Here is a 25,328-nt window from a genome sequence, read left to right on the forward strand (position 1 = left end):
CCTAAAGATCACAATAGCCTGAACACGGCCTTATAATGAGAAGAAATGCAACTCAGTGTTGCAAAGTTGTCAACAACAAGCAAGAGGGAAACAAAATAAGGCCATGGCTACAGCACCAGATAATGGATAACACATGTGATTGGCTACGCTGTATCCCACACAGTCATGGAAAATATGAGAAGCAACAGTACAGTCGGGCCAAGCAGACATTGGGCCCCTTTCAGGCCCAAACAAGGCAAATCATGAATCAATCAACAATTACACTTCTATTTTCTGAAAAGAGCTTCACTATAAATGCACAGAGTGGTGTTCCTGAGATCTTCACCTCCTCTAGGGAAAGGAAGTGTGAGGTTGTTATAATAACCAGATGGTCAAGTTGTTTCACTGATACGTAGAAACAAAAAGAACAAGGAGCCTACATTAGTTGGTTAATGTCAATAGTAAATCTTTGTGGACTCATTAGTAGACTCATTAGTTAAAGTTAAATTCAACTCATGTTGGTTGAGGCTGTTAGTTTTTTCCCCTCTCTAGCTTTGCATTTTTTTGACAAAACACAAGACTTATATAACTCCTACTCCTGTATGTAGCAGTTGAAGACTGAAGGGTTGTTTTTCCGCCTGGAAGAGCGCATGCAGCCATGAAGGCCTCTCTGGTTGTGGGGACCTCTCTGTCTGCCTCTGGTCTTCGCACTGTGGTTTAAACTTACAAGCACGGCAAAACGGCCTCTAAACAAGCCGTGACATTTTCATGCATATTTGGCAGTGGAATTACTCTGAGCAGCCAGTGAGCAAGGCTCTGACTTGGGGGTAAAGCGGTTCGTTTTGCAGCCTGTGCTGACCTGAACTTTTGCGGGCTCTTTGTATTAAAAAAAAAGAAAAAGAAGAAAAAAAAGAGGGGGGGGGGAGCGGGGTCAAAGAAAGAAAGAGGAGAAGGAGATGTGAGCTAGGGAAGACATGGGGGGGGGAAGCTTCACATACCACAACTCCCTAAACTCTAAAATGCATTTGGCCCTTTCTGAAGACCTCATAATACATCCAGCTGCCAAACAGCATTCCTCGACTCATGCAGACAAAGGAAAATCCCTTTTACAGCCACAAACGCATCACATTGAGAAGAACAGGCTTTTTTCATTACAAGCTAGGTCTAACAAGTTTAATCTGTGCATGCACAAAACTTCTACCAAAATATAAATAAAGTAGTACAGATATTTAGTCATAAGCAATGCTTGGATACATATTTAAAAAAAAAAAAAACATGGCAAAAAGTTTTGATCACCTGATCGCCGTCAGCTTTAACCGTACAGTTTTTTCCATTTCTATTGTTGATACACTTCCTCTGGACACTTATTTAACAGCTTTTTACTTGGCAAACACTGGTCTAAAACTGTAAAAACACTTGTGCAAACACTGTGCCATATAACCTCATTATTTTTTGTGACTGGCCCATTATACTTTGCTCTACCAACATTATATTATTGTGTGTCTGCAGTGTTTTCTCAGAGGTTAACACAACCAACAAATTTGACTTAGCCCACTTTCAAGTTTTAATAAGTTTCCTTCTCTGCTTTAACAAACGTAACCTTTTTGCCCGGGGACAGACAGCAAGTGTGAGGGCCAAGCCATGAGGTCTAACTTTTACAGACTTGGGCTTCCTCTAATATTAATTTGTGCATAACCGAGACCACAGAGTGTCAGATTTACGGACTGCGGTGCAACAGTGTTTTCCGTTTTGAACTCAGCCACATCCACTGAGGTCCTGCAGCCTCTCTGGATTCTTGGCCGCAGCCTTGTACCGCCTGTTACATGCTAATCGGAATTCTGAAAAATACAGATAACCGCCATTGTAGCACATTGCTAGACATTTGTCACACAATCAGATATAATGCGGGATTCTTCTCTTAAATGCATTCATATTTCTGCTCCAAGTGGCAAATGCAAAGATCAATATATGAAATAATGCAAGAGGAATTCAACAAGGTGAGTGAAATTGAGGGGTCTAAATGGAAGCAAGCAAGCAAACAAACTTTTTAGGAGAAAAACATTTCCCATGTTAAAACATGTAGGTGGTCTTGGTTCAGCCAACATTTACTTGTAAATGTTAATACTTATTTACCAATCGTATATGGTGTTTGTAGTTTGTATAGTGTCTTAAGTAATTTATGTATAGACCCTGGACCCTCAGTCTGTTTGTGGTTTGTATAGTGTACTGTAGTATTGTATGTACAGGCCTAGACCCTTAGTCTGAAATTGTTTTATGTCATTTGTACATTTGTCTGTGCTTGTGGGACTCACTTATTAAAAAAAGTTGTCATCACTGAATTACATTATCCAAGAAACTATTGAACTCAAGTCACATTGTGATTATACTCAATTAAATGTCTTTGTATGCGGCCAAAAGAAAACTGTTGAGGATGGGGGATGAGCGGCCACACAGGGAGTTCCACAGGCTCACACCTGTGTATTAAATGGAAGATAAATAAGCAGATGTAGTAATCATAAAGGAAGGATGAGGTTTAGGCTAGGGGCTGCTTGGGTGTGGCGTACAGCTGAAAATACAACTACTTGATGCAGATGAAACCACACAAGACAATGTCTCTTTGTCGAACACAATAACAACTAAATTACCAATTGAAAGTAGTCTGATAAACTGTCAATTGGACATTTTCATCACAATAATCGATTCATGATTATTATTTTTTAAAAGCAAGAGCTTTTTAACTATTGTGTTCAGATCTTTAGCAGGTGCCCCTGTCAGACCAGTGCCGTAAACTGAAATGAACCCATGCAGTGTTTCTCCTTGGTTTACAGCTTCTGGGGGGTGGACCTTGACGACACCGACAATGACACAAACACCAAAAGCATTACTTTTTCTGGAGATAACATCATTTTGTGACTCCATCTGTGCTTTCATAATTAACAGAATAAGGAAAATTACAATAACTTTTAATTAAACCAGATTGGCCCTTCGGACCAAAAAAAATAAATAATTGCAATCACTTTGAACAATGAAAATAAAGTTATATCTATCCAAAAAATAAACAATATGTAGTTACGACTAAATAGCTCATTTTGGAAAACTAAAAGCAAATTGCAAAACAAAACAGAATGAGTGCGGATATGTGAGCATCAGGTTGTATCAGTATTAGTGGCTGCACTGAGCTGCTTTCCTCGACACACATTTTTAAAACGTGGTTGTAGACTTGATACGGCTGCTCTCGGTTCACTCTCCATGTTGAGATGAGATCTTTTTCCGGTTTTGAGAGACTGAACAGCAGAAAAGACAACTTGACGGAGACTTCACAGAAATTGGCGAGTCGCGCATGCGCAGCGTAAACTGTCAACAGCGTACCGTGAACATTTACCCAAAAGTACAGGCGTTTCTCTATGTATTTATTAATGACTTAGTTTTATGTCCATGTACTTTGTAATGTGTGAAGCCAGCACCTCATTGTTGGTACAAGACACGAGCACTTTGGCTCGTTTCACTTGGAGCAGGAGAGCTGCTCCGGGTTCAGAGAGCTGCTCCGGTGCTTCTTGCAGGAGAGCTACTGTTGCCATCTTCAACCTGGGAGCGTTTAAAATGCAGATATAGTTGTCTGCTTGTCATGCGACATATTTTTCTACGCTCTCTGCCCGCTGCTGTGTGCTCAGCGCTCACCTGTGTGCGTGCACATGTCTCTGCGCATCGGGATGGAACAACGCTGTGCGTGATACAGAGCGGAGAGGAGAAGTGTTTACGCGCGACCACAGAGACAGAAATGAAAAGCTGTTGTGTGGATCCGATCAATAAAATACGGCCGTTTAGTTTATTTAATAACAGAACAAGCTGTAGTCCTGTTCTATAGGAAAGAGAACCTTAAATGACTTCTTGTGAGTTGGCGCTATAGAGAAAATTACATGGGGGTGCCCCGCCCCCCTAATATAATGGTAGGGGAAACACTGCTATGTTTAAAGCCTGACAGTGTCAACATGCATCATGCAACCTGGCCACATGAACCTTCCGACCTGGGTTTAAAGTGGGTTTGACACTCTTGATTTAGAAGAGAACGGCGAGCAGGAATTCTATAACTGTAAGATTATTACAATGCTAGGGACTTCTAGTTTTCTCAGCCATAAAGGTCTGCTCTTCTCAATAATGTTTAGGTTCAACTATGTTGAGCAAATGTATTCATGCAAGATGTAATAGTGTAGATGCAGACCCAACTACAGATGAACCAGTCTGTAACTAATGGTGAGACACAGGCATTTGTGTGAATGTGACTTTTGTGACAAAAAGCAAATGAAAAACAACGAGTATAAAAAGAAGAGAGACATACAAATGGAATTTAAGGCAGAAAAAAAAAATCCCATATCACAGCTGAGCTTTTTGGATATTAAGTACAGACTCCTCAAAAACCCTCATATAAAATTTAAAAAAAAACACCACAGCTACAAGGTTTCACTTTTTCCACATCAGCAGATTTAGTGCTGTGGAAAGACTGTGTGGTATTCACAGTGACAAAAGATGACTTTTCTTCTCACATCCTCAGTGTTTTTCACACTTCACCCTCGGATCCTGACACCAGTTTAACACTAGGCGTGAGAATCCTATTTGAGCCAGGAAACACTGATTCATGGGGCTAGCATTCTGACAGAGGGTAGCTAAGCATCTTAGCACTGTCGCGAGAAGACAAGTCATGAGCAAATTATTGTGGTGCTTAACTACAGTGCCTAAGGTTGTGAGTTTAACCAATTCATTCCAGGAGAGCAAACAATAGAGTTGAATGTCAATCAATTTTTGTTTTGTTGGCAGACACAAGGTAGAGTCACTTAAATCAACACAAGGTGACATACACCAGTATTGACATGAGATCAACAAGTAGAGATGGTGTGCGTTTCTGTGTGATCTCCTACCTCAACATCCTGCAGGCTGAAGTCGTTCTGGTCTTTGAAGTTGGCGGCCCCGGCGCTCAGCTCCATCAACATCTTGGCGATCTCGGGCTTTATTGCTGCAGTCAGCCTGCTGGCCGCCTCCATGACGTGTTCCTGCACGTCCTTCAGTTGCATAGCTGCTTTGGAATAGTGAGAGTTCCTGAACACACTGCTGAACAGGTCTGTGAGGAAGGCGCTGGCCCGGCAGAACACGTTGAGAGCATCCAAATATTTGGAGATGCCTTGCTGGATGTCTGCAACTGCGGTGGTGGCGCCAGAGGGAGGTGGGTGGCAGCTGCCAGGCATGCCCACCCCGGTGCCCATGGGCGAAGAGGCTGAGCAAGAGGTGGCCAGGGAGGCGCTCAGGGTCCGGCTCAGCTCAGGCATCTGGTACTGCTGGTGCTGTTGCACTTTCTGCTTGGACCCGCCGAGCAAAAAGCGACGCTTGTAGTCCATTTTACTTTCCTGCGCACTACAACAATACATAAGTGGTGCAACAGCACCGGGAGCTGCTGTTTTAAGTTTGTTTTCCCCCACAAAGTGTCCTCTTTACAAAAACACCAAACCCAGTCCACAGACCTGAAACTGTTTAAGTTACGTAAATAGAAAGCTGAAGGACTCTACCTGCCAGAGGCTCATCTCAGTGTGCCTTGTAGAGAGGCAGTACAGAATTGGGTGAGGTCGAAAGGTGGGGGGCGGGGAGGGGGCAAAAAGATTGGCAGGCGAAGTGAAATGTCTACATGCAGCCCTGCTGCAGATATGTCAGGCCCAGCTTAAACACAGCACAGACACACCTTTAGAGTCTCTGGTTCCAGCTTCAAAACTAAATGATTATAATAGGGAAGGAAAAGTCAAAAGCACTGCTTAAATTTACCTTGTATACTGCAATTATTTTTTTTTAAGTGCATTAACTTTCCTCCAGAATTGAAAAAAAAAAATCCTTCTTTATACAGTATATAGAGAATATACACATATGCATGTACATATAAATGTATATCACCCTGTACTCATAAAAGTAGAAAATCCTTTTAAAAGCTGAAGAAAGACAAGGATGAAAAAGGAATCCAAGGAAAATCAGACACTGGTCAACAGCATGGAGGGAAAATTACTAATAAAAACAAAAATGAAAACAAGTAAATTCTGGAATCAGAGGATGTGGTTTCTTGTACACTGGCTGGTAGAGGCGCTATGGGAGGCGAAGGGCAGACAGATCCAGTCTGTCTCAAATCCTCTTCACAAAGCAGTGAGCGAGCTGATGGCTCCGTCTGAAGTCTCGAGCAGCTTTCTGGTTTCTCCCCCTGTACGCTGGCTGAGGTAGATATTACTCACTGCGGAAACAAGTGTGCTTCCAGATCCCGCTGCTCTCCACGGATGCAGATTAGAGCCACAAAAGCACAAATGTATGTGTAAGGCCTCTAGGTCATTTCCTAAGGGAGAAAGGGGCAGAGACACATAGGAGAGGGTAAACATCACGTCAAAAGAGGAAGGATGAGCTTCATTTGAACGGTTTTACAGTGTTATACCCCAAAATTAGTTGGACTGCCGTTTACTACTTAAAACTTGACTTCTATATACAACGCTAGTCTACTGATAGGTAGTAGGTCTAAAAATGAATCATATTCTAGTATAAAAACCTCATTAACTGATCAAACTGAAAGCAGAAGTGAGAAAGTTCATAATAATAATTTCACATTTGTTGGCCATTTCGTCATGGTTATGATATGCAAGCTGCACAATGATAGTTTGTAGTAATTGTGTTCAGTTTAAGATACATCAATATTGTTATACTTGTAGTATAATATCAAGTATCAAGTATAAATTGTGACTATCAACTCATTTACTGATGAAAATGCTCTGGTTGAAAAAGGATAACATTCAGCCACATTTCTTAAAACTTAGTGGTAATATAATATCACTGTTTTGTTTTGTAAAGCTGTGGTTTAAAGTTGGACATTTCTAGACGATTACTAACTCCGTACCTCAGAGAGCGTCTCTGAAAAGAATCTGTGGCAGTGTCTGGTTTAGAGGAACACAGCTGCAGAGAGAAATTCCTGCAAGAAGCCATTGTTGGAAGACACTGCCGGGTCTGTAGAGCAACACATAGTAGGAGTCAGAATACTCTCATTCAATTGTGTGACTTGTACTTCTCCATTTGGCCTTTTCCCTTGATTATAATATTGTTATGTAGTCCAAATCAAGGGGAATTTGGCCTCACAGCTCTTACTACAAGTAATCTCAGTCGAAGGCAGCCAAATGTCAGCTGGTGACTGTAAACCTCACCAGGATACGTTCAAGACTAAACACACTTTGATGACATTTCTGAAAAGGAAAGAATACTACTGTAACATGCAAAGCAAACTTTAAAAAATGCCCGTTTAATAAAGCCGAGAGGCACTAGACTTAAAGAAATTTAAATCTCATATTTGCATCATAAATATATTAGTTTGTTTTCTTTCAAATTCCATGCACCCAAAATGAAGATACATTAGAAAATGTGAAAAATAAATAAAATAAATCTGTAGTAACTTTTATCTGGTGAAAACATTTGTTGGAGAAACAAGATTCAACATTCAGACTGTGGTATACTGCTAGTAGGAGTAGCCTTTAAAGAAAACTATCACTAAACCTTTTACTCTGGAGGCCTTGTGGCACTGAAGCTGGTGGACAGACACACTCCTGATGATATTACACTCAGCGGGAACCGAATGTCAACATGACAGACTAATCTGTTCGATACAAAGCTCCCTATACAGCAGGGCTATCATTCTGTCAAACATTCAGACTCTGTTATCTTGTAGCACCATGCTGCACCAGCTCCTGTGTTTTGGATGAGTCAGGGAAATTCACCATCCCAAACTAGATAACGCTACGTCGGCGTCCGTCCTTGTATGCTTAGCGGGCGCCTTACATACGTAGCTTCCATTGTGCATCACCAGCAACAATCTCCTGACCGTCAAACCTCACTTCCTTTCAAAAATAGAGGGTTACGCCCCGACACAAAACAGCCCACCCTCATCTGTCCCTGGCTGTGAAGCGTAAAGACAGCGCCAATGGAAACTAGTGACCTCCTCATGAAGGGACAACAGGGATGTGCTTCCCATTGTTTTAACCCTCACATGACAAGCAAGTTGTTAATACAAGTTGCACAGAGGGTTATCTACTTACTCTCGCACATACATGAATTCTTACACTAGAACCAATGGGACTGTATCTCGCTCTTGGGCACTGCAACTATACTTTTTCTGCTAGTGTAACTTGTTTAAACCTTCCAGAGCTTTCTTAACATATGATATGATCACCCAAGTGGTTTTCTAAACAGGGGGTGTGAGCTACCCAGTTCAATTTGTAAATCACATTGGAGGTCGGTTGACGGCTTATAGTGGTTACCACTTCTTCCAAGATCTTTGCTAAAAATGCAGTGATCTGATATGTCAGATTAGACTAGATCTATTCTGCTTTGAGAGCTGGCGTCACAGGTCGCCGACAGTTGAACAATGTTCAACTTTGGATGCACTCGACACTGTCACTCTTCACCTAGTGCAAAACGTCTACTTGTTACTCAGTGGCATTTTGAGAACAGCTAGTACAACAGTGCAGTCATCTAAATCCCAGAGATTACAGCCACAGTGAGAACCTGCCAGGTGCCCCACACTGTCTGCTAGTTGACACAGTTAATAGGATATTCGATTCTGCAAGGTAAACAGGAAACCTGAGCTCAGCTAGCCTGAGGCTAGTCACTTTACTTATCACATGTTCAATGTTCATACTGCTGGGCCAAATACAGGTAAGAGTATTGAAACACAGTACTGTATGTAAATATATGTATGTAAATCATATTGTTTAGAAGACTAACCCATTATCAGGGCCATCATAAGGATAAACTGGACAACTTTCATTCATTTTGCACATTTAGTTTTTGCTAACAGAATCAACATGGAAGTCATATTGTGTCTGTTTCATTTTACCATATTTTATAAACTGCCTATTTTAGAATTTCTTTGAAACACTATTGCCAAATGCAATGCTAAATTAAATAGTGGACCTGATCACCACTGGAAATAATTCAAGCTAATTAACAGTAGTGAGACAAAAGGTTGTATGATTAATCTTGGGGAAAACATTTAGCATTTATGTAAGGTTTATTTAGCAGTGACATTACAAAGTCACAGTTTGACAACCGTTGATTTACACCTTTTCTCATGGCTTCAACTGGTTCTGTGGGTATTGACTTCTTCAAGAGGAAAACCTAATTTTGGTTTGATGTATTTTTTTGCTTCACGCTCCTCAAAGTGAATAACAAAAGGAGGAACTGATTAAGTGCAGTGAGTCACAGTCCATTCAGCCTGAACGACAAAGCAAGATTTTTGTGGGCCATTTGTTTTGTTACATGGTTGTTCCAGTTAGATATATGTAATGTTAGTAGAGTGTGTTAGTGGTCTACATTTCCTTCCTGCAAATACAATCCAGGCAAGCAGAGGTTATCCCAGCAGAAACGGCATCAATATTAATGAGGCCTGCCGGCTTCACGGTGCAGCTCTATTGGCTGCCAGCCTCGTGTTGCAGGGCACACTGTATTAAAGTTGCACCCAAACAAACACACACGATAGGAGAGCCCCTCCGGATGCTCTGGAGGTGTGCCAGCGCACTTTAATGTCCTTCCTCCAGTAGAGGCTGCTTGGGGCTAATGTTAGCTCTACTTCCCCACTCGCTGTACATGTCAGCTGCTCTGCTTCAACAGGAAGGGGGTTAAGGTTTCCTGGAGCGAGCGCCCTGTCGCCAGTAAGAAAATCGTCAAATTGAATATGCCACTGGGTAGGAGTGTGCAGTTTCTAAGGGGGCATTTTAAGTGGTGGCATTATAGCAACAAGCTCCAAAATGTCTCATGTTTTTACTTAAGAAAATCTTAAACTCCACCAAAAAAAACACTATGCATGTTGGCTCTTTTATACAACTTCTCCGCGACACCTTACCATGCTTTCATTGTGGTAAACGTATTAAACCTTAAACCTGGGATGGTGCCCAGTACATCTAGACCCTTCTAGTACTGCCCCCTGAACAGCACACACAAGCTCAACATTGCCAGTGCTCATTGCCAGTGCTCAAAGGCACCTTCACACCGGTTGTTGAGAAGCATTGGCCTTTAATTTCATTCACTTTCAGCAAAAAGACTTTCCAACAGATTTGACGACCTAAAACTCTCTGGTCACGATCCCACTTCTGTAACCTTTGGGATACTGCCACTTATTATTACAATTACTTTTGTATCTGCAAGAATATGGCTGGTCACATCAAAGCTAACAGTTTAATATCTGTGTATGGGGCAGCTGTTATCTATGCTGACAGCTCCTTATCCAACTGCCACCGTGAGGCAAACATGGACCTGTGACGCTCCGGCCACAGGCCCGACATTAACTCTCTCATGAAGTCTATTTCAGCCTCCACGGAAAAAACAGCTGCCCTACGGTCCACACCGCACCGTTTTTAGACACACCAAAAGGTTCAGCTCAGAGAAAGAAAGAAAAAAAATTCTCCCCTACATCTGTTGCCAATGAAGCAAAGGAATGCATTCCCCCTCTTATGCACAACCCTCTTAATGTGGGTTCAAACAAGCACAAAGAAGCAGGTCAGGAAAAACGAACACACATTGCAAAGCAACTCCTCACAATATTGTGTTTGGTGTGTGCAAAACAATATACACATAAAAAAAGAAGGAACTAATTGAGTTTGGAAAACAAGATTGTTGATTTGAAAGGAAAGCTTCACTGAGGACATTCCACAGAGGAGATAAGCAACGGCAAAGTCAGAGAATCAGCAGACCGGTCGAGGAGGTCAGTCCAAATGACAGGACAAGTGCCGTGAGCAACTGTGTGACAGGAGCGGAGCCAGGCTCCTCTTGCCCGCAGAACACAAGGAGAGTATTGTGGCAGGCCCTGGTCTCCTCATACCAACACACAGAAAAGAAGAAAAAAAACACGAGCACATGCAGCTGTATTACTTTGTGAGAGGAAGAGAAAAATAAAAGCCTTGGCTACGGCTTAATATTAACTGCAAGAATAGCTTTTCTGCCGTCAATATGGCGTTTCTCCTGGAACTATTTTGAAGGCAGCTGCAGGTTTTGGTGGTTTGAGGGTAATGTTTGGTGTTGTTCCCACAACCAATCCTGTTTTGATCCCAATTTTGTTCTGGGGGTTTGGAACTAAAAATACATTTACTTTGATACTCTGATATCATATAAAGCAGCACTTTTATACAGTTCAGTAAAATCGCAGCCATAAACTGAAGTAAACCACTATTGTTGAGTAACTTAGAACACAATCTGATACCTATAGCAGTTAGGAGGCTGATACAGTTGGATAACATAGGGCTAACCTGTACCGTCACAATAGACATTGTAAGTCGCTTACGGCTTCAATAAAAATAGCACTCACTGATCTAACCAAGAACATACTTAAGGGCCTCACAGATCTGTGCAAGCATACAAAACAAAAACAAAAACCAAGTGTCACCAGGGGAATACAGATAATGAACTCCTTAATGTGCACATGAATGCCAATGAATAAGAAGTCCCAGCTGGTTTGACCTAATCAGAGCTTTTACACAAAGAATACATGCCTTTCACTGTTTGACTGATGGCAAAAAGAATTAGCTCAGACATCCTTTCCGGAATAGCGGTGCACAATAGAGTGTGTTCAGTGTGCTCAACGGTGGGTTTCAACAAGTAAGAGCTGTGAAGAAAGGCTCTGACGTCAGTTCCATTCATGAGAGGCTGGTGGCAACCTGTGGGGATGAAAATGCTCTCCTCAGCCTATATCGAGCAGGCTACATACTGAGGTTGCAGGTTGTGCAGCATGCCAGCCACCAGGCTGCTATATTTTTAGCCAGGACAAGAGTAAGAATTCATTCTTCCAATTTAGGCACAATGGCACAGGATCCGGAGGTGCCATAAAAGTCTGAAATTCAGGCTTGGTCATACAAACTGTTTCTGTATTTCAACAGAGGAAATAAATCAAAACAAATAAATTAAAGTAATTGTAAGTCACAGAAACCAGCCACCCTCAGCGCAGAAGAGAAAGAAAGGTCTTCTTGACCACACAGTTTTCATCAGTGGCGGGCCATGATGTTATAGCTTTTTTATAATGTAATTGTTTTTCACAAATACACTACATGTATTATAATTATTTTTCCCTATTAACTTATTTTCTCATTGCCCAGCTGCTTTCATCTGTTCCTCTGCTCCTTCAGGTCTCTTCTTGGGACCAGTTTAACAGCATTTTTTTTAACCAATCACATTTCACTTCTCTTCATCTATGTAAGGTTAGCATAGTTTAAATACATGTAAGAGCTTTCGCGAGACCCTAGATGTGTGATTGGTCACAGGGCCCGGGTGACCATTAACATGAGCTGAGATTGGTCAGTGAAGCTCGCGTCTCACCTAGAATCTCAGGACTTACTGATGACCCCTTTCCCACAGAGGTCTATGTGCATCTGGTGAGTGAGATGCAGATTATGTTACTGTTTTTTTTTACATTTACAGTCATATTTAATCATAAATTAGCCACAGCGTTCTAGTTGCTGCTGCACCTGGGGCTGCTGGTGCCTCTACTCACTGCCTCTTCTTGGCGCAGGGAGATGTTCTCGCCAGCGCATCTGTACTGCAATGTCATGTCTGCACTGTGCAGGGTCAGTGTTGCGGTTTTGTTGATAGATTTGGACAACATGCATTTTTGTTGACCTGACAGGGTTGTACTCTCCCCTTGCTGTGCTGGCCATCGCCGGGCGCATTTTCTCTACTGTGGTGCGCAGCGACAGGCTCTAGGTCAGCCTGGAAAGGCTTGGGCAGAAGGTGGCACGCCGGCTCCGGCCGCGTGCTATAAAGAGCCTGTGCCTGAGAACCTTGCTGCTTCCCAGTGCCGTGGATTATGTGCTTGCTGTGACTTCCCTCCTGCCCGGGGAGGGACGCAGCCACTGTTGACCGGGGCGCACTGTCCTAAGCGCCGCGACGCCAGGGTGGGGATCGGCCCACGTAAAGGGCATCAGGGTTCTCTGGCGATGTCGACAACCCACCCAACCAGTCTTGAAACACAGACCAATGAGTCTAACGCACCCGCGAGTTAGAGGGTCTCTGGCTTCCTGTGACGCAATAAAAATGAGGGCTGGCACGCAGGGCGCGCACCATGCTCACAAAGTCTCCTTTTTTTTTGTTTTCTCGGCTCCACGGGTCGATCCCCTCGCCCCATATGCTCGTGGCAAAGTGGGTGGTGAACTGTTTTTTTCCCACCTGTGATGTGGACTGGCACTCATTGAAGGCTAGCTCTAAAACTACGACTACTGGTTTTCATAGACTGGTTTGACTGGTATGATAACAACAAGATACAGTCATATGATAGAGAAAGCAATCGCACTCTTAAACAGCATATTATTAACATATCAAATCTGTATTAGTTCTAGTATTCCCTGTTTGTAGCGAACCCCGACTTCAAACCTCATTGTGGCAAAAATATTTCCAGCAAAGATTAATAAAGAATGCATTATTGATTATTGTTGTATTTGATCATCACCTTGCGTGACCAATCATACATCTTACTGGGACTATTTGACAAACTAAGTCTGAACTGGTTTCCCAGGGAAGGAGGGTGAAGAATACCTTATCTCTGAATCCACTGCTGCTTCACTTTGCTTGAAGACTAGCATCACAGACATCAAATAAACTGTGCTGACTAAGCATTCAATGAAACAGCAGAGGGCTAGAACAGATGAAGCGCTAAAATGTCCCCAGTGTCAGAAAAAAACAGACCTCTGCCCACCCTGCTACACACCAGTGCAAACAGCGCTGTTAGCTTTGTGCATCCAAATGAAAATCCTGTCACACAATACAAACTCAAATAAGCCCGGATCTCTCTAATGCATGGACCGGCTCAACTTGTTGGTGGAAAAGATCAAACACGTCAATGGAACAGCATGTAAGCAATGTAAATAGCAGTTCTTTTAACTAATGTTAAAAAATATATTTTTTAATGACAAAGTGCAATAAAAGTTGCCCCATCAAAGCATTTCATTGAAGTTGTCACTTGTCTATAATTTGATATGCACTATGAGTTGGTCTTCAAGCCAATGAGTCATTATTTCAATTAACAGCTCACTTGAATGAACAGACTTCATTCAGTTACTACTAAGCTTTATGTTTGAGCCTCGCCATGGATGTTTGTGGGTCACTAAAGTCAACCAAGATGTTGAGATATTCCTGACATAGGCTTATGTAAGTATAACCAAGCCATAAATAACTATGAATATTTCTGTATGGTGGTGCTTAGTGGAAGCTATCCACTAGAGGTAACATTAAGCTTCCCTCTCTTTACACCTGTTGTTCTTTTGATGTCATCTTGAGAAAGGCAGCTTTGTCAAAATCTCAAAATTCAGAGATAATAGAGGCAGTGGCCACAGACACACACTTAAAATAGTTCTGTCTGATTCAATCTAAGAGAAGAAAGTAAATCTCAAGACACAAAATGTTAGAATTCCCAGGTTCTAATAATAACCCAGCCTGTCTGGGTTGTCTCACCCTTGCCCCAGCACAGACTTCTCTGTAACACTCAAAAAAAATGCGGCGCAAGAGAAACATTAGAAAGCGCCTTTGTTGAAGGAACTAGCCTTCAGGTCTGTTGAGACAGTGTCAGTAAAGCCCAGGCCAGGACTGTGCTCCACCCGAGGCAAGCACAAACACTAATCTTGTGACTGTATGTTGACTTCCTCAGACATGCATCTGGATTAGAATAAGAACAAGTGTCTCTTCTTTTCATATCATACGATCACATGTTCACAAATACCGATGACAAAAAAGAAGATCAAAACAACTGGTACTTGTCCACTAACTTTGATGAACGTTCACGTACACGTTGAATGAACTATTTATGAGAGTTCTAAATAGTCAGGAAGCACGTCCTTTTTCTATAGCGACACAGCTGTGTCAGATGTCAACACATTGATTCAGGGTTGTTTCCATAAAACAGTACAGGCCTGAAAAACTCAACAAAAAAGGAAGGAAGTGACTGGAACAAGAATGCCTCCTAAGTCTAAAATGACACTGCATTAGGATGATCGGGTCAGTAAAAAACATATATTGGGCTCCCAATCAACAAATCACACAATTGTATAAATACCTGAAAACAACGTAAACAACTTTCTTTAAATATTCCTAATTTCTTGTCATATATCTCATCACTTTTAATGAGTACTTAACAAACACTTTTAGAAATACTGAGAAAACAAGTATTAAGGTCAACAAGGCGATTTTTACAATTGAATTACTGATCATAAGAAGCACTACTCGTAAAATATGGTTGATATAATGACACTGGAAACTGGCTTTTAAATCCCATAAGCAAACAGAGTGGATGCTAATGACAAACATTGCAGGTCCTGGATAGCTTTCCCTTCAGATACTCTTAAATACTGACTGTAATCGGGATCTCTCAGGAGTGAGCCACTTGTTTTTATATGATCAGATCATATGAGCTATTAAATGGTTCTTTCTACTATAATTTCTACACTCCCAGCGACCAAATCAGGGCACACTTTCCACTGGATGTCAAAACACAGATCCCTTTATAGGCCATAGCTTCCTTCACTCCTCGATAGAAGTGGAGCGATCTTACATATAAATGTAATCCAAGATATCTCCTTCGTATTTAAAGACTATATAAAGCCACGTTAACTACACCACTGTGCTTGTGCAAGTTACTGCTCTTGCATTTGCACCCGCGATGAGGCAGAACAACCAACTATTTGGTTAGTTTTGTACTTGCTCGGGGAGGATTTTAAACCCCCGAGCACTATTTAGCAGGAAGGTGTAACAGAATCCCCGCAAGCGCAGTTAGCCGGTTTCATCGAAACTCTGTGGGACGACATGGCCTGAGACATGGGAACACTATGTCGCAGCTGTATATACGGCCTTTTAACGCCCTAAATGCATGGTCGCGGCATCATCCGCGTATCAACAAACGCTAGAACAGCGAGTGACACGAACACGTCACACCGCGCACACAGGCGGCAGATACCCGGTAACGTTAGCCTGGTCCCGCTGCTTACCCGACTTTGACACCGGCCACACAGAACCACACGGGCGTTGGTTAGCTCGTGAGTTAGTGCACTTTCCCAGAATCCGATGCATATAGTCAGTCTACCGTCAAGTTACACCGCCACACTAGCTGCAAATCACGCCCTTTGGCCGTCCGTTTGTCTAACGTTCACCTTACATTCCGCGTTTTGTGCGGTACGCGGTTACAAACAAGAACGCCCAAGTCCGTTATCGGGCATGCCGTTAAAGCGGGTCGCTGATGACTCGCTCGCCGGTCTCACCTGCCTTGCCAACGGCCATCCGTCGTCTGCACGCAAATCAGACACGGAGCGTCGCCCACAGACACAAACCGGTGGCAAGGCAAAATAACCGAGATACCGCCGATCGCTCCTCCTTCGCTCGTCGAGGCGGATGCGCTTCATCAGCAGACATCGAATTAGGTTTGTATACCAAAATATGTGGATAGACGTAACAAAATAAAGTCACATGCATTTACAGCGCTCACTCGAAACGTCTGCCGGACTGTTTATTGTGGCCTAAAATGTCAATTATGAAGGGAAAAATGTAAATGTGTATGTCGGAGTGAGGCGAGTCCGATAAAGGACGCATCTGTATCCTCGGTTCTAAGCTGGCTAGCGAGCTAAGTGAGCTAACGCTAGCTCTCTGCGACACGATTGTAGGCGCGGGTGTAAAGCACCAGCAAACGTGTTGCCCAGCGGTGCTTTAATACGGGTCATGGAGAGTCAACACCGCCGCAACCAAAGGAAAACCGAACGGCTTTTGTAAAACACGATAAAATGTTAATACACGTTCAGTAAATCACCACATCGCTCACCATCTCTAGGCATCCACCCTCTTGACAGCGAATCCCCTGTCTGTGTGAACACAGTTAAGACCGCATCAATACAAACTGACGCTTCCGGTGAAACCTTCACAATAAAACCGACAACTATATGTCCTTTACAAAACGTATTTTAGTGAAATCCCCAGTCTAAATTTAGTGGGATTATAAACCTGGTTTTAATCAACTTTGTATTTTAAATTATGTCATTTCCAAATATGCTTTTCCATATTTTGAATATATTTACCAACTTAATACATAGAATAAATGGCACGATTAACAGTGTCTGTCCCTTTAATTTTATTTAAGAATCAACATTGGAAATAGACTACAACACAGGGAAAGCTTTGTATTAGGCTTTACATGAATGGACAACATGATAATTTTGAGTCTATATATACAAAATTGTATGTTATTAAATTGTATTAATATTGATTTGTAGGTGCATTTTACTAACCATTGACTCTAATAAATGACGATGCTAAAGTAAAACTGAACAATGCATAATTTCTCTGCACATCTTAGTCTTTATTTAAGGTTTGCTTCTCAGATGTGAGTCATGACGTAGTTAACATAATATCATATAAAAGGAAAAAATAGTGCAATTTAAGTATTTTCTTTCATAAAGGCATACTGGGGAACAAAGTAATTCATCACCCATCGGTCCCTGTAATTATTGACACTTGTGATTTTCTTTTCAGGTTATTTTGTTTGGTAATGTTTTCCACTTTATTTTGCAATTTAAATGCCTTTCCCAAAATTAAAACCATTATAACTGCATAACACATTTAAACAACATGAAGCTGTGGGAGAATTATTCACAGTTTCTGTCCCTTTGAGGAACAAAGACTGCTCTCCATAAATGACATAGTCTTTAAATAGAAAATGGGTCACCAAATTATTATTATGAGTCATTATAGTCTTCCATTTTTTATATTTCGGTAATGTTGCCTACCATACAATAAGCATCATACACTATCTGGTGGGTTTTGCTCGTCATACTGGTGATCTGGAATTGTAATCATTTCCTAGTTCTACTCTGAAATCGCCTAAATCAGCTGCATTGCGTTTAAATATATATATTTTTGAAGTAATACTCCTAAGAGAGTTTCTTTACGATGTCCGTCTTTAGTGAAATAACTTACACCATTTGCTGTTCTTTTTTTGATTTACCACTCTGACTATACCTAAAAAAAACAACAATGATTGGTTCTCGTAAGATGCTAAGCTTTTCTCGCCCTCTAGCGTTTTGTAAAGAGCATTACACCCTGCACTACGGGGTTTCATAAAACGGTCGCCTGGAGGCGGTGAGGTCCACAAATTGCTGCAGCAATCTTATGTAGACTAATTTAGATATCTAATGCATATTTTTTTCTTCACTTTTGTGTTTTCGACTAAATTGTTCATTGTTATAAAGATTGTATTTATAAAAATACATTTTAAGTGATTTAATGACTTGTCACTTCTTGTTAACCATTGCATCTTGATCATTGGGGTCTTAGGGTTGACCTTTATTAAGATTAATGTATATGTATGTATCATACTTTAGTACGCTGTAATGCAGTGATAATGTGCAATTACTGCTTTTAATATATACAGCTACTGTTTGTATTTCAGAAGGATTGACAATGATCGGATTAGTAGAATGAACAGTAATACTGTCTGTACTACGTGCCACTGAGTTGCTGTACCGATGACCCTCCCCTATCAACATGCGCTGTAACCGTGCAGGACAGTGTGGAGGTGTCACACGTACACACCCTGCATATAGTGTGTCTCTTGTAGGAGGGGCATGAGTAGATCTGGCCTAGACAACCTTCAAAAAGCTCTCCCTATGACCTGCTGGATCATACTCAGCCAGGCTAGTAGAACACAGCGGAGCACAGGACGCCTCTCTGGACAACATGGGACTCACACAGGACCCCAACTTCACAAAGCTACAGGACTGGTACACAGCCCACGCCCTGAACCTCAACATAAGGCATATGTTTGAGGCTGACAAGGAGAGATTCAACAAGCTCAAGTATGCATCCTATTCAAAGTCTTTTATTGTGTAAATATGTAGTATGCACAGCATCACCAAACATGACGTACTGTAGATGTTTCTGTTTGTACCGCAATGAGTGGTATCATTACTGTGTCTGTTGGCAGTCAAGTTCACATGATAATGTTCTGATACACTCCGACTGTAACTGTGCAGCTTTGTAAAATAATGCTGAAACCTAGTTGTCAAAACCTCACAGAATCAAACCCTTTGTCTGGATATTATATTTGTGTTGCTTCAGGAAATGTCACAATCTTTGTTGATCCGGTCGCTGATGTCTCTCTCTGTTTGGGCAGCCTAAAAATGAAAACGGAGGATGGAGACATTCTTCTGGATTACTCCAAGAATCTTATCACTGATGAAGTCATGAAGATGTTGGTTGATCTGGTAATTTAATCCCCATCCTAAACATCTACTGCTTTTTTAAATGCCAAAGTAGATTTGCGTAATGGCTTTCTCTCAAGAGCTGCAAGTGGGGGGTCCATTCATATGATAGAGGCTTCCTCTTGAGACAAAATATGTCTTTTTATGTGCAAATGAATGCTGGAGGGATTGGCCAACAATTTGAATCACACACATAATATAGGTGACCATTTCATTATGTTTTGAATACTTGTCTGCTACCGTGAATAACAAACATTTATTGTCTATTTCAGGCCAAGTCGAGAGGCATCGAAGCTGCCAGAGAGAAGATGTTCGCTGGAGAGAAGATCAACTTCACTGAGGTGCTCATTGCTGTCACTCATGTCAGCTGGGACTTGACTCAAGGCAGTGTTCACCTCTTGACATTTATCCTTGGCATTTACACCATGCGACGCAATAACTCCTGAACTATGTTTTTTTGTTTCTTGTTTTAAAGATGAACACTGATTACAGTGAACGGAACAGCTGAATATTCTTTAACTACTTTATCACCAACACTACAAGCAGCTAACAGTACTGAGTGATATGTGTGTCTGTGTGTGTCTTTTGCCTCCATTGTGCTGTGGATTTGAAGGGCCGCGCTGTGCTCCATGTGGCTCTGAGGAACCGCTCCAACACCCCCATCATGGTCAATGGCAAAGACGTGATGCCAGACGTCAACAAAGTTCTTGAGAAGATGAAGGGCTTCTGTCATGTGAGTGAAATGCACCAACAGAGAGACGCAAAGTCGCAAAGCGTTGCTGCGCTGGAGTTCACAGTGCAAGTTCCTATCCGTTGCAGAGAGTTCGCAGCGGTGAGTGGAAGGGCTTCACCGGAAAGGCCATTACCGATGTCGTCAATGTGGGCATCGGAGGATCTGACCTTGTGAGTGCAGTGTCTGGAAAGATTTTTATTCATTGACAGATTTGAACTGCTTCATGCTTTTCCAGTCACGTTGCATTACCTCCTGTAAGCTCCCCAGCCTTACCTGATCTGAATCTATGCTTGAATTGGTTTGGTTTGCAGGGCCCGCTCATGGTGACTGAAGCCCTGAAACCTTACTCGAAGGGTGGTCCGCGTGTGTGGTTTGTGTCAAATATTGATGGAACGCACATCGCCAAAACCCTGGCACAGCTAAATGCTGAGACAACTCTCTTCATCATCGCATCGAAGGTACCTCTTTTACACTGATGGTTTACACTTTTTTTTAACTGCTGCAGATTAACATCTCTAATCGGAAGAAAAATACCTTCCAATTCACAAGTTTACACAATCATTTTGTACAGAAATCTTATGTGGACAGACCAGTTTAAAGTGCACTCCGGCACAGCTAAAAGATAAACATCAGTTTCTCCAAAAATAAATGTATTCAGGGTAAATGTTTTACTTCATATTTTATTGTAAATATTTTAAATGCAGACAATAAGTTACCTTAATTTCATTCTGGTTCTCAAGCAGATCTATACTATCAGTTTAGGTGCATTGTATATTAATCCATGGTTATCTATGTATTTTCTCTATTTAAAGACATTCACCACCCAAGAGACCATAACCAACGCTGAGTCAGCGAAAGCATGGTTCCTTGAACATGCCAAAGAGGTGAGTATGCAGCGGCCTTTAGCCTGCAGCAGCGTGTTGTTAGTTGGCCAATTGATATCCCTTAAACACATCCTCTTTGTGCTTTAACAGAAAACTGCCGTTGCCAAGCACTTTGTGGCCCTTTCCACAAACGGAGTAAGTCACACAACATAATTGTTCAGATTAAACCTCACTCTGGCCAGACGTCTGGTCCTAACTCTCCAGCTTTTTTTGTTCCCCCCCCCCAGCCCAAAGTGAAGGACTTCGGCATCGACACAGAAAACATGTTTGAGTTCTGGGATGTGAGTACTCCTGTATCCACAGACTGGGATGGGGGGCCGCAGCTATAAATACGCTTTTGACCTGTGAAGTAGATGCGACGAACTCTCTGGTCGGCAGCTGCTGGGTAATCAGAAGCGTCTCTCTTCAAACTCAGTTATTATTGGTAGCGACCTTTTCTCTTGCAGAGATCACTGTAAAGGCTGGGCTGCATCAAAGGTCAGTGAGCTGCATTTAGTTGCAGCCACAATATGCCCTTTATGACACAGAAAAAGGTCTGCCAGTGTTTTACACTTTAATGTCTGCCAGTGTTTTACATTTCACAGAATATACAGTATAATCTAAGAAAGAGAAAGAAAACTGGACCGGACCTGCGCAAGTGTTCAAAGGCAAAAGGATAAAGTGCAAAGTGAACTGTGCTGCTCATGTTCTTATTAACATAGAACAAAAATGGGTGGCTTTTAGTTGATTATATTGATGTTCCTCTTGCAGTTACTAGCACCTTCTGCTGTGTAAAAAGTTTGTTTCTCTTCCATTAAAAACTCCACATTTGTTTTTGTTTTTTAAGAAATTCAGTACTTTCTTTTTCTTTCAGTGGGTCGGTGGTCGTTTCTCCTTGTGGTCTGCTATTGGAATGGCCATTGCCCTGCATATTGGTATGAACAAGTAAAAACACATTCTTTTTTTTTGACATAAAAGTGTCTGGCTTTGGCATCTCCAAGTTTTATCATGGAGGAGACAAACATGTCTGTACTCGTCAATCTCTTCAATAACAGATGTGATATTATAAGTCTGGACTGTCTTACTGACCAACATTTCCCCAAAAATACCTATATGCAGCAGCTTTGGTATTTAACAAGACTTTGCATGCTGATATTAGTGAAGAGATACATTGAAAATACAAGAATCAGAATCAAACGATCAGTTAAAATGTTAAATGTTAAAATGTGTCAGTAAACAATTCTGTCACATCTCCTCTCATCAGGCTACGACAACTATGAAAAGCTTCTTTCAGGAGCTCATTGGATGGTAGGTACTTCTCCAACACCTTTAGTCCTCCACCTCTCTAGTGTAGAAAAACTATTAATACAAGCCTTCCTGGAGTGGAAAGAACACATGGATGTACATTTGCCTCCCTTCCTCTCCTGCAGGACAATCACTTCCGCACCGCTCCTCTGGATAAGAACGCCCCCGTCCTGCTGGCTCTGCTGGGCATCTGGTACATCAACTTCTTCCATGCCGAGACCCACGCCATGCTGCCCTACGACCAGTACATGCACCGCTTCACTGCCTACTTCCAACAGGTCTGCCCCCACAATGCCGCAGGAAGCTCAAGTACAATTCCACATTGTTGAATAAGTTATGTAAAAGGTGGACAGAGCAACACTATGTCTGTGTCAATGGTCTGCACCCATCAGAGAGAAAGTACACATATGACAGTTTTCATAACTATCCGTCATCTTTAGGGTGACATGGAGTCAAATGGAAAGTACATCACGAAACATGGAGCACGTGTAAACTACCACACTGGGCCGATAGTGTGGGGAGAGCCAGGAACTAATGGACAGCATGCCTTCTACCAGCTCATCCATCAAGGTAACAACCCCAAAGAGCGTCATTCAATCAAAACAACATTCAGAGGATTCATTCACTCAGAGGATCGAGATTCTACTTCTCCTGCCTGTACTGGTATTGCTCGTCGGTTGGCCTCAAGCATGCAGCGTCACTAATGCAGTCCAACTGTGTCCCACACAGGAACACGCATGGTGCCTTGTGACTTCCTGATCCCAGCTCAGTCACAGCATCCCATCAGAGACAACTTGCACCACAAGGTATCACATGTGTGAAAAGGGTTGAAACCAGTAGTGTGGTCAAGAGTATGTATGCCTATATGAGGAACTTCTGTACCTTCTTTGATAAAGTGAAATTATGACTTTTCAAGCATATATTGATACTAAAATGCAGAATTGTTTATTCACAGTATTAATTTAAGATATAGTTTTTTCACATTCCCCAGATAATCTCACTGACAGGAAAACATCTTCTTATGACCTCTATGGAATTTTGAGGTCAACATTGTAAAATACTGATCCGAGCTAACTAGCTAACAACGCAGTTGTGTTAAATACCTGGATTGTAGCAATTAATTTGCCACAGCTCTGTTTATGCCAACAAATACTGGCTTGCAGTACTGACCGTATGTCACTCATTGTGTACTACACTTTATCTGGATGTGTGTGTGTGTGTGTGTGTGTGTGTGTGTGTGTGTGTGTGTGTGTGTGTGTGTGTGTGTGTGTGTGTGTGTGTCTGTCTGTAGATCCTGATGGCCAACTTCCTGGCACAGACAGAAGCTCTGATGAAGGGTAAAACCACAGAGGAGGCCAAGAAGGAGCTGGAGGCCAGCGGTCTGAGTGGAGAAGCTCTGGAGGAAATCCTGCCTCACAAAGTAAGTCAAATCTAGAAAAGAAACTTACTCACCACAAAGAATGACATCTCACAACGATGGCATTAAACTTAAGCCTAAATTTGACAAGAGATGGTCATCTCACGTCCCTCAACATAAATCACGCTCGACATAAGGAAGTGCGACCAGGATAGAAGTGATAGCGCCCGCTAGTCACCATGAGTGAACAACCTAATTAGGAGCATTTGTGATTATATAATGCATGCAGTGGTCTGGACTATGAAGTGTTTCTCCATGTTTAACACAGGTATTCCAAGGAAACAGGCCAACAAACTCAATCATCTTCAAGAAACTGAGCCCATACACACTTGGAGCACTTATAGGTGAGAGCCGACAATGTTCATCCTAATTCACAGCCGTACTGCAAGGAAGTCTTGATATGTGTTTTTTGGGATATTTTTTAGCTCAAGGTTCACATCAGATCTAATGCACACAAACTGATTTATAACACAATATATGTTGACAGCCACTGTCCGGGTTACTATTCATTTTACTGTAGTTCATTATATTACATTATATACAGCTCTTTTTGTCCCATCTGTAATCCTATTGAATTCAAAAGAAACATGCACTAATCCTCCCCTCGAGTCATTTTTTGTGGTTATGGTTATGATTATCTTGTTTTACAGCGATGTATGAGCACAAGATCTTCATTCAGGGTGTCATGTGGGAGATCAACAGCTTTGACCAGTGGGGGTGAGACAGTTTTTATTACACACTTTTACTGCAGTCCTAACAACACATGTCTTGGGCTTGGATACTTCACTAAGCACGAGCAGTCAAAACAAATGGATACAGAATATATATATATATATATATATATATATATATATATATATATATATATATATATATATATATATATATATATATATATATATATATATATAAACATTGTAAAGAAAGTGTGCCATAGGATAATTTTAAAGAAATGAAGGTGAGCAGCGTGGATGTTTAAGAGTTAATGGGTGTGAATGTGTATCAGGGAGGTTTTAAATCATGGCTACAGATTGCTTGTATATCTATATATATATATATATATATATATATATATATATATATATATATATATATATATATGATAAAATGGTTATTTAAAAACCTCACAGTGTTAACAGGGCTGGAATCATCTCATAGTTATTGATCCCTGAACCCAACATCTCTCTTCTGTCAGAGTTGAACTGGGCAAACAGCTCGCCAAGAAGATCGAGGCTGATCTCCAGGACACCGCAGAGGTCCACTCCCACGACTCCTCCACCAACGGACTCATCAACTTCCTCAAGAATAACTTTGCCTGAGTTGAGACCCCTCACCCGACAACTTCCACATCATTATCCATCCAATCAGCTCATGAGGCAGGTGGACACTCCCACGGCGTTAAGATGAAGCCTTCTGTATGATTATGAACATGGCCACTGTCTTTTCTATGTTAGTGAGGAGGAAAAAGCTTTTTGTATTAGAGTTATGAAGCGTGTCACAAAAACAGGATAGTTTCTGGAATAAAAATCTTTACATAATGTTAGTTTCAGTGTCTCACACACACACACACACACACACAAACACACACAAACACACACACACACACACACACACACACACACACACACACACACACACAGCTGTTGAACGTGTTCCTGTGTACAAAACACAGTAATGTGCTGCAAAAAAAATGCAGTGTGTGTATGCAACATGACACTAGATGGCATCAGAGTGTCAGAGTGTCAGGTTATATTACT

The 25,328-nt window shown here is 41.7% G+C and overlaps 2 protein-coding genes across 5 annotated transcripts in view; one reads left to right on the plus strand and one right to left on the minus strand.

Annotated features, from left to right (window-relative positions):
- Window positions 1-16,878, minus strand: part of garre1 (granule associated Rac and RHOG effector 1) — a 32,997-nt gene extending 16,119 nt beyond the window's left edge. The window contains exons 1-4 of one of the 4 annotated variants that reach the window (XM_068579007.1): window positions 16,820-16,876; window positions 6,890-6,996; window positions 6,240-6,337; window positions 4,893-5,382 (exon numbers count right to left, since the gene is read on the minus strand). In XM_068579007.1, the coding sequence (XP_068435108.1) occupies window positions 4,893-5,366 (474 nt within the window). In that variant the 5' untranslated portion in view covers window positions 5,367-5,382; window positions 6,240-6,337; window positions 6,890-6,996; window positions 16,820-16,876. Of the gene's footprint in view, window positions 1-4,892; window positions 6,338-6,889; window positions 6,997-16,819 lie in introns of all 4 variants that reach the window. The other 3 variants (XM_068578998.1, XM_068578981.1, XM_068578989.1) reach the window with 3 other exon arrangements.
- A 1,780-nt stretch (window positions 16,879-18,658) lies between these two features.
- gpib (glucose-6-phosphate isomerase b) lies at window positions 18,659-25,109 on the plus strand. Its single transcript, XM_068579020.1, has 18 exons — window positions 18,659-18,848; window positions 19,166-19,256; window positions 19,526-19,594; window positions 19,867-19,986; window positions 20,073-20,156; window positions 20,298-20,444; window positions 20,799-20,870; window positions 20,961-21,005; window positions 21,098-21,151; window positions 21,724-21,784; window positions 22,114-22,157; window positions 22,280-22,432; window positions 22,595-22,724; window positions 22,884-22,960; window positions 23,446-23,574; window positions 23,840-23,915; window positions 24,222-24,288; window positions 24,767-25,109. The coding sequence occupies exons 1-18, from the start codon at window positions 18,730-18,732 to the stop codon at window positions 24,888-24,890; spliced, it is 1,662 nt and encodes a 553-aa protein (XP_068435121.1). The 5' UTR covers window positions 18,659-18,729; the 3' UTR covers window positions 24,891-25,109.
- Window positions 25,110-25,328: the final 219 nt, after the last annotated feature.

This window comes from Clinocottus analis, unplaced genomic scaffold, assembly GCF_023055335.1.
Source record: "Clinocottus analis isolate CAN_PGR_092001 unplaced genomic scaffold, fCliAna1.0.p SCAF_1, whole genome shotgun sequence".
In the NCBI taxonomy this organism is placed as follows: Eukaryota; Metazoa; Chordata; class Actinopteri; order Perciformes; family Cottidae; genus Clinocottus; species Clinocottus analis.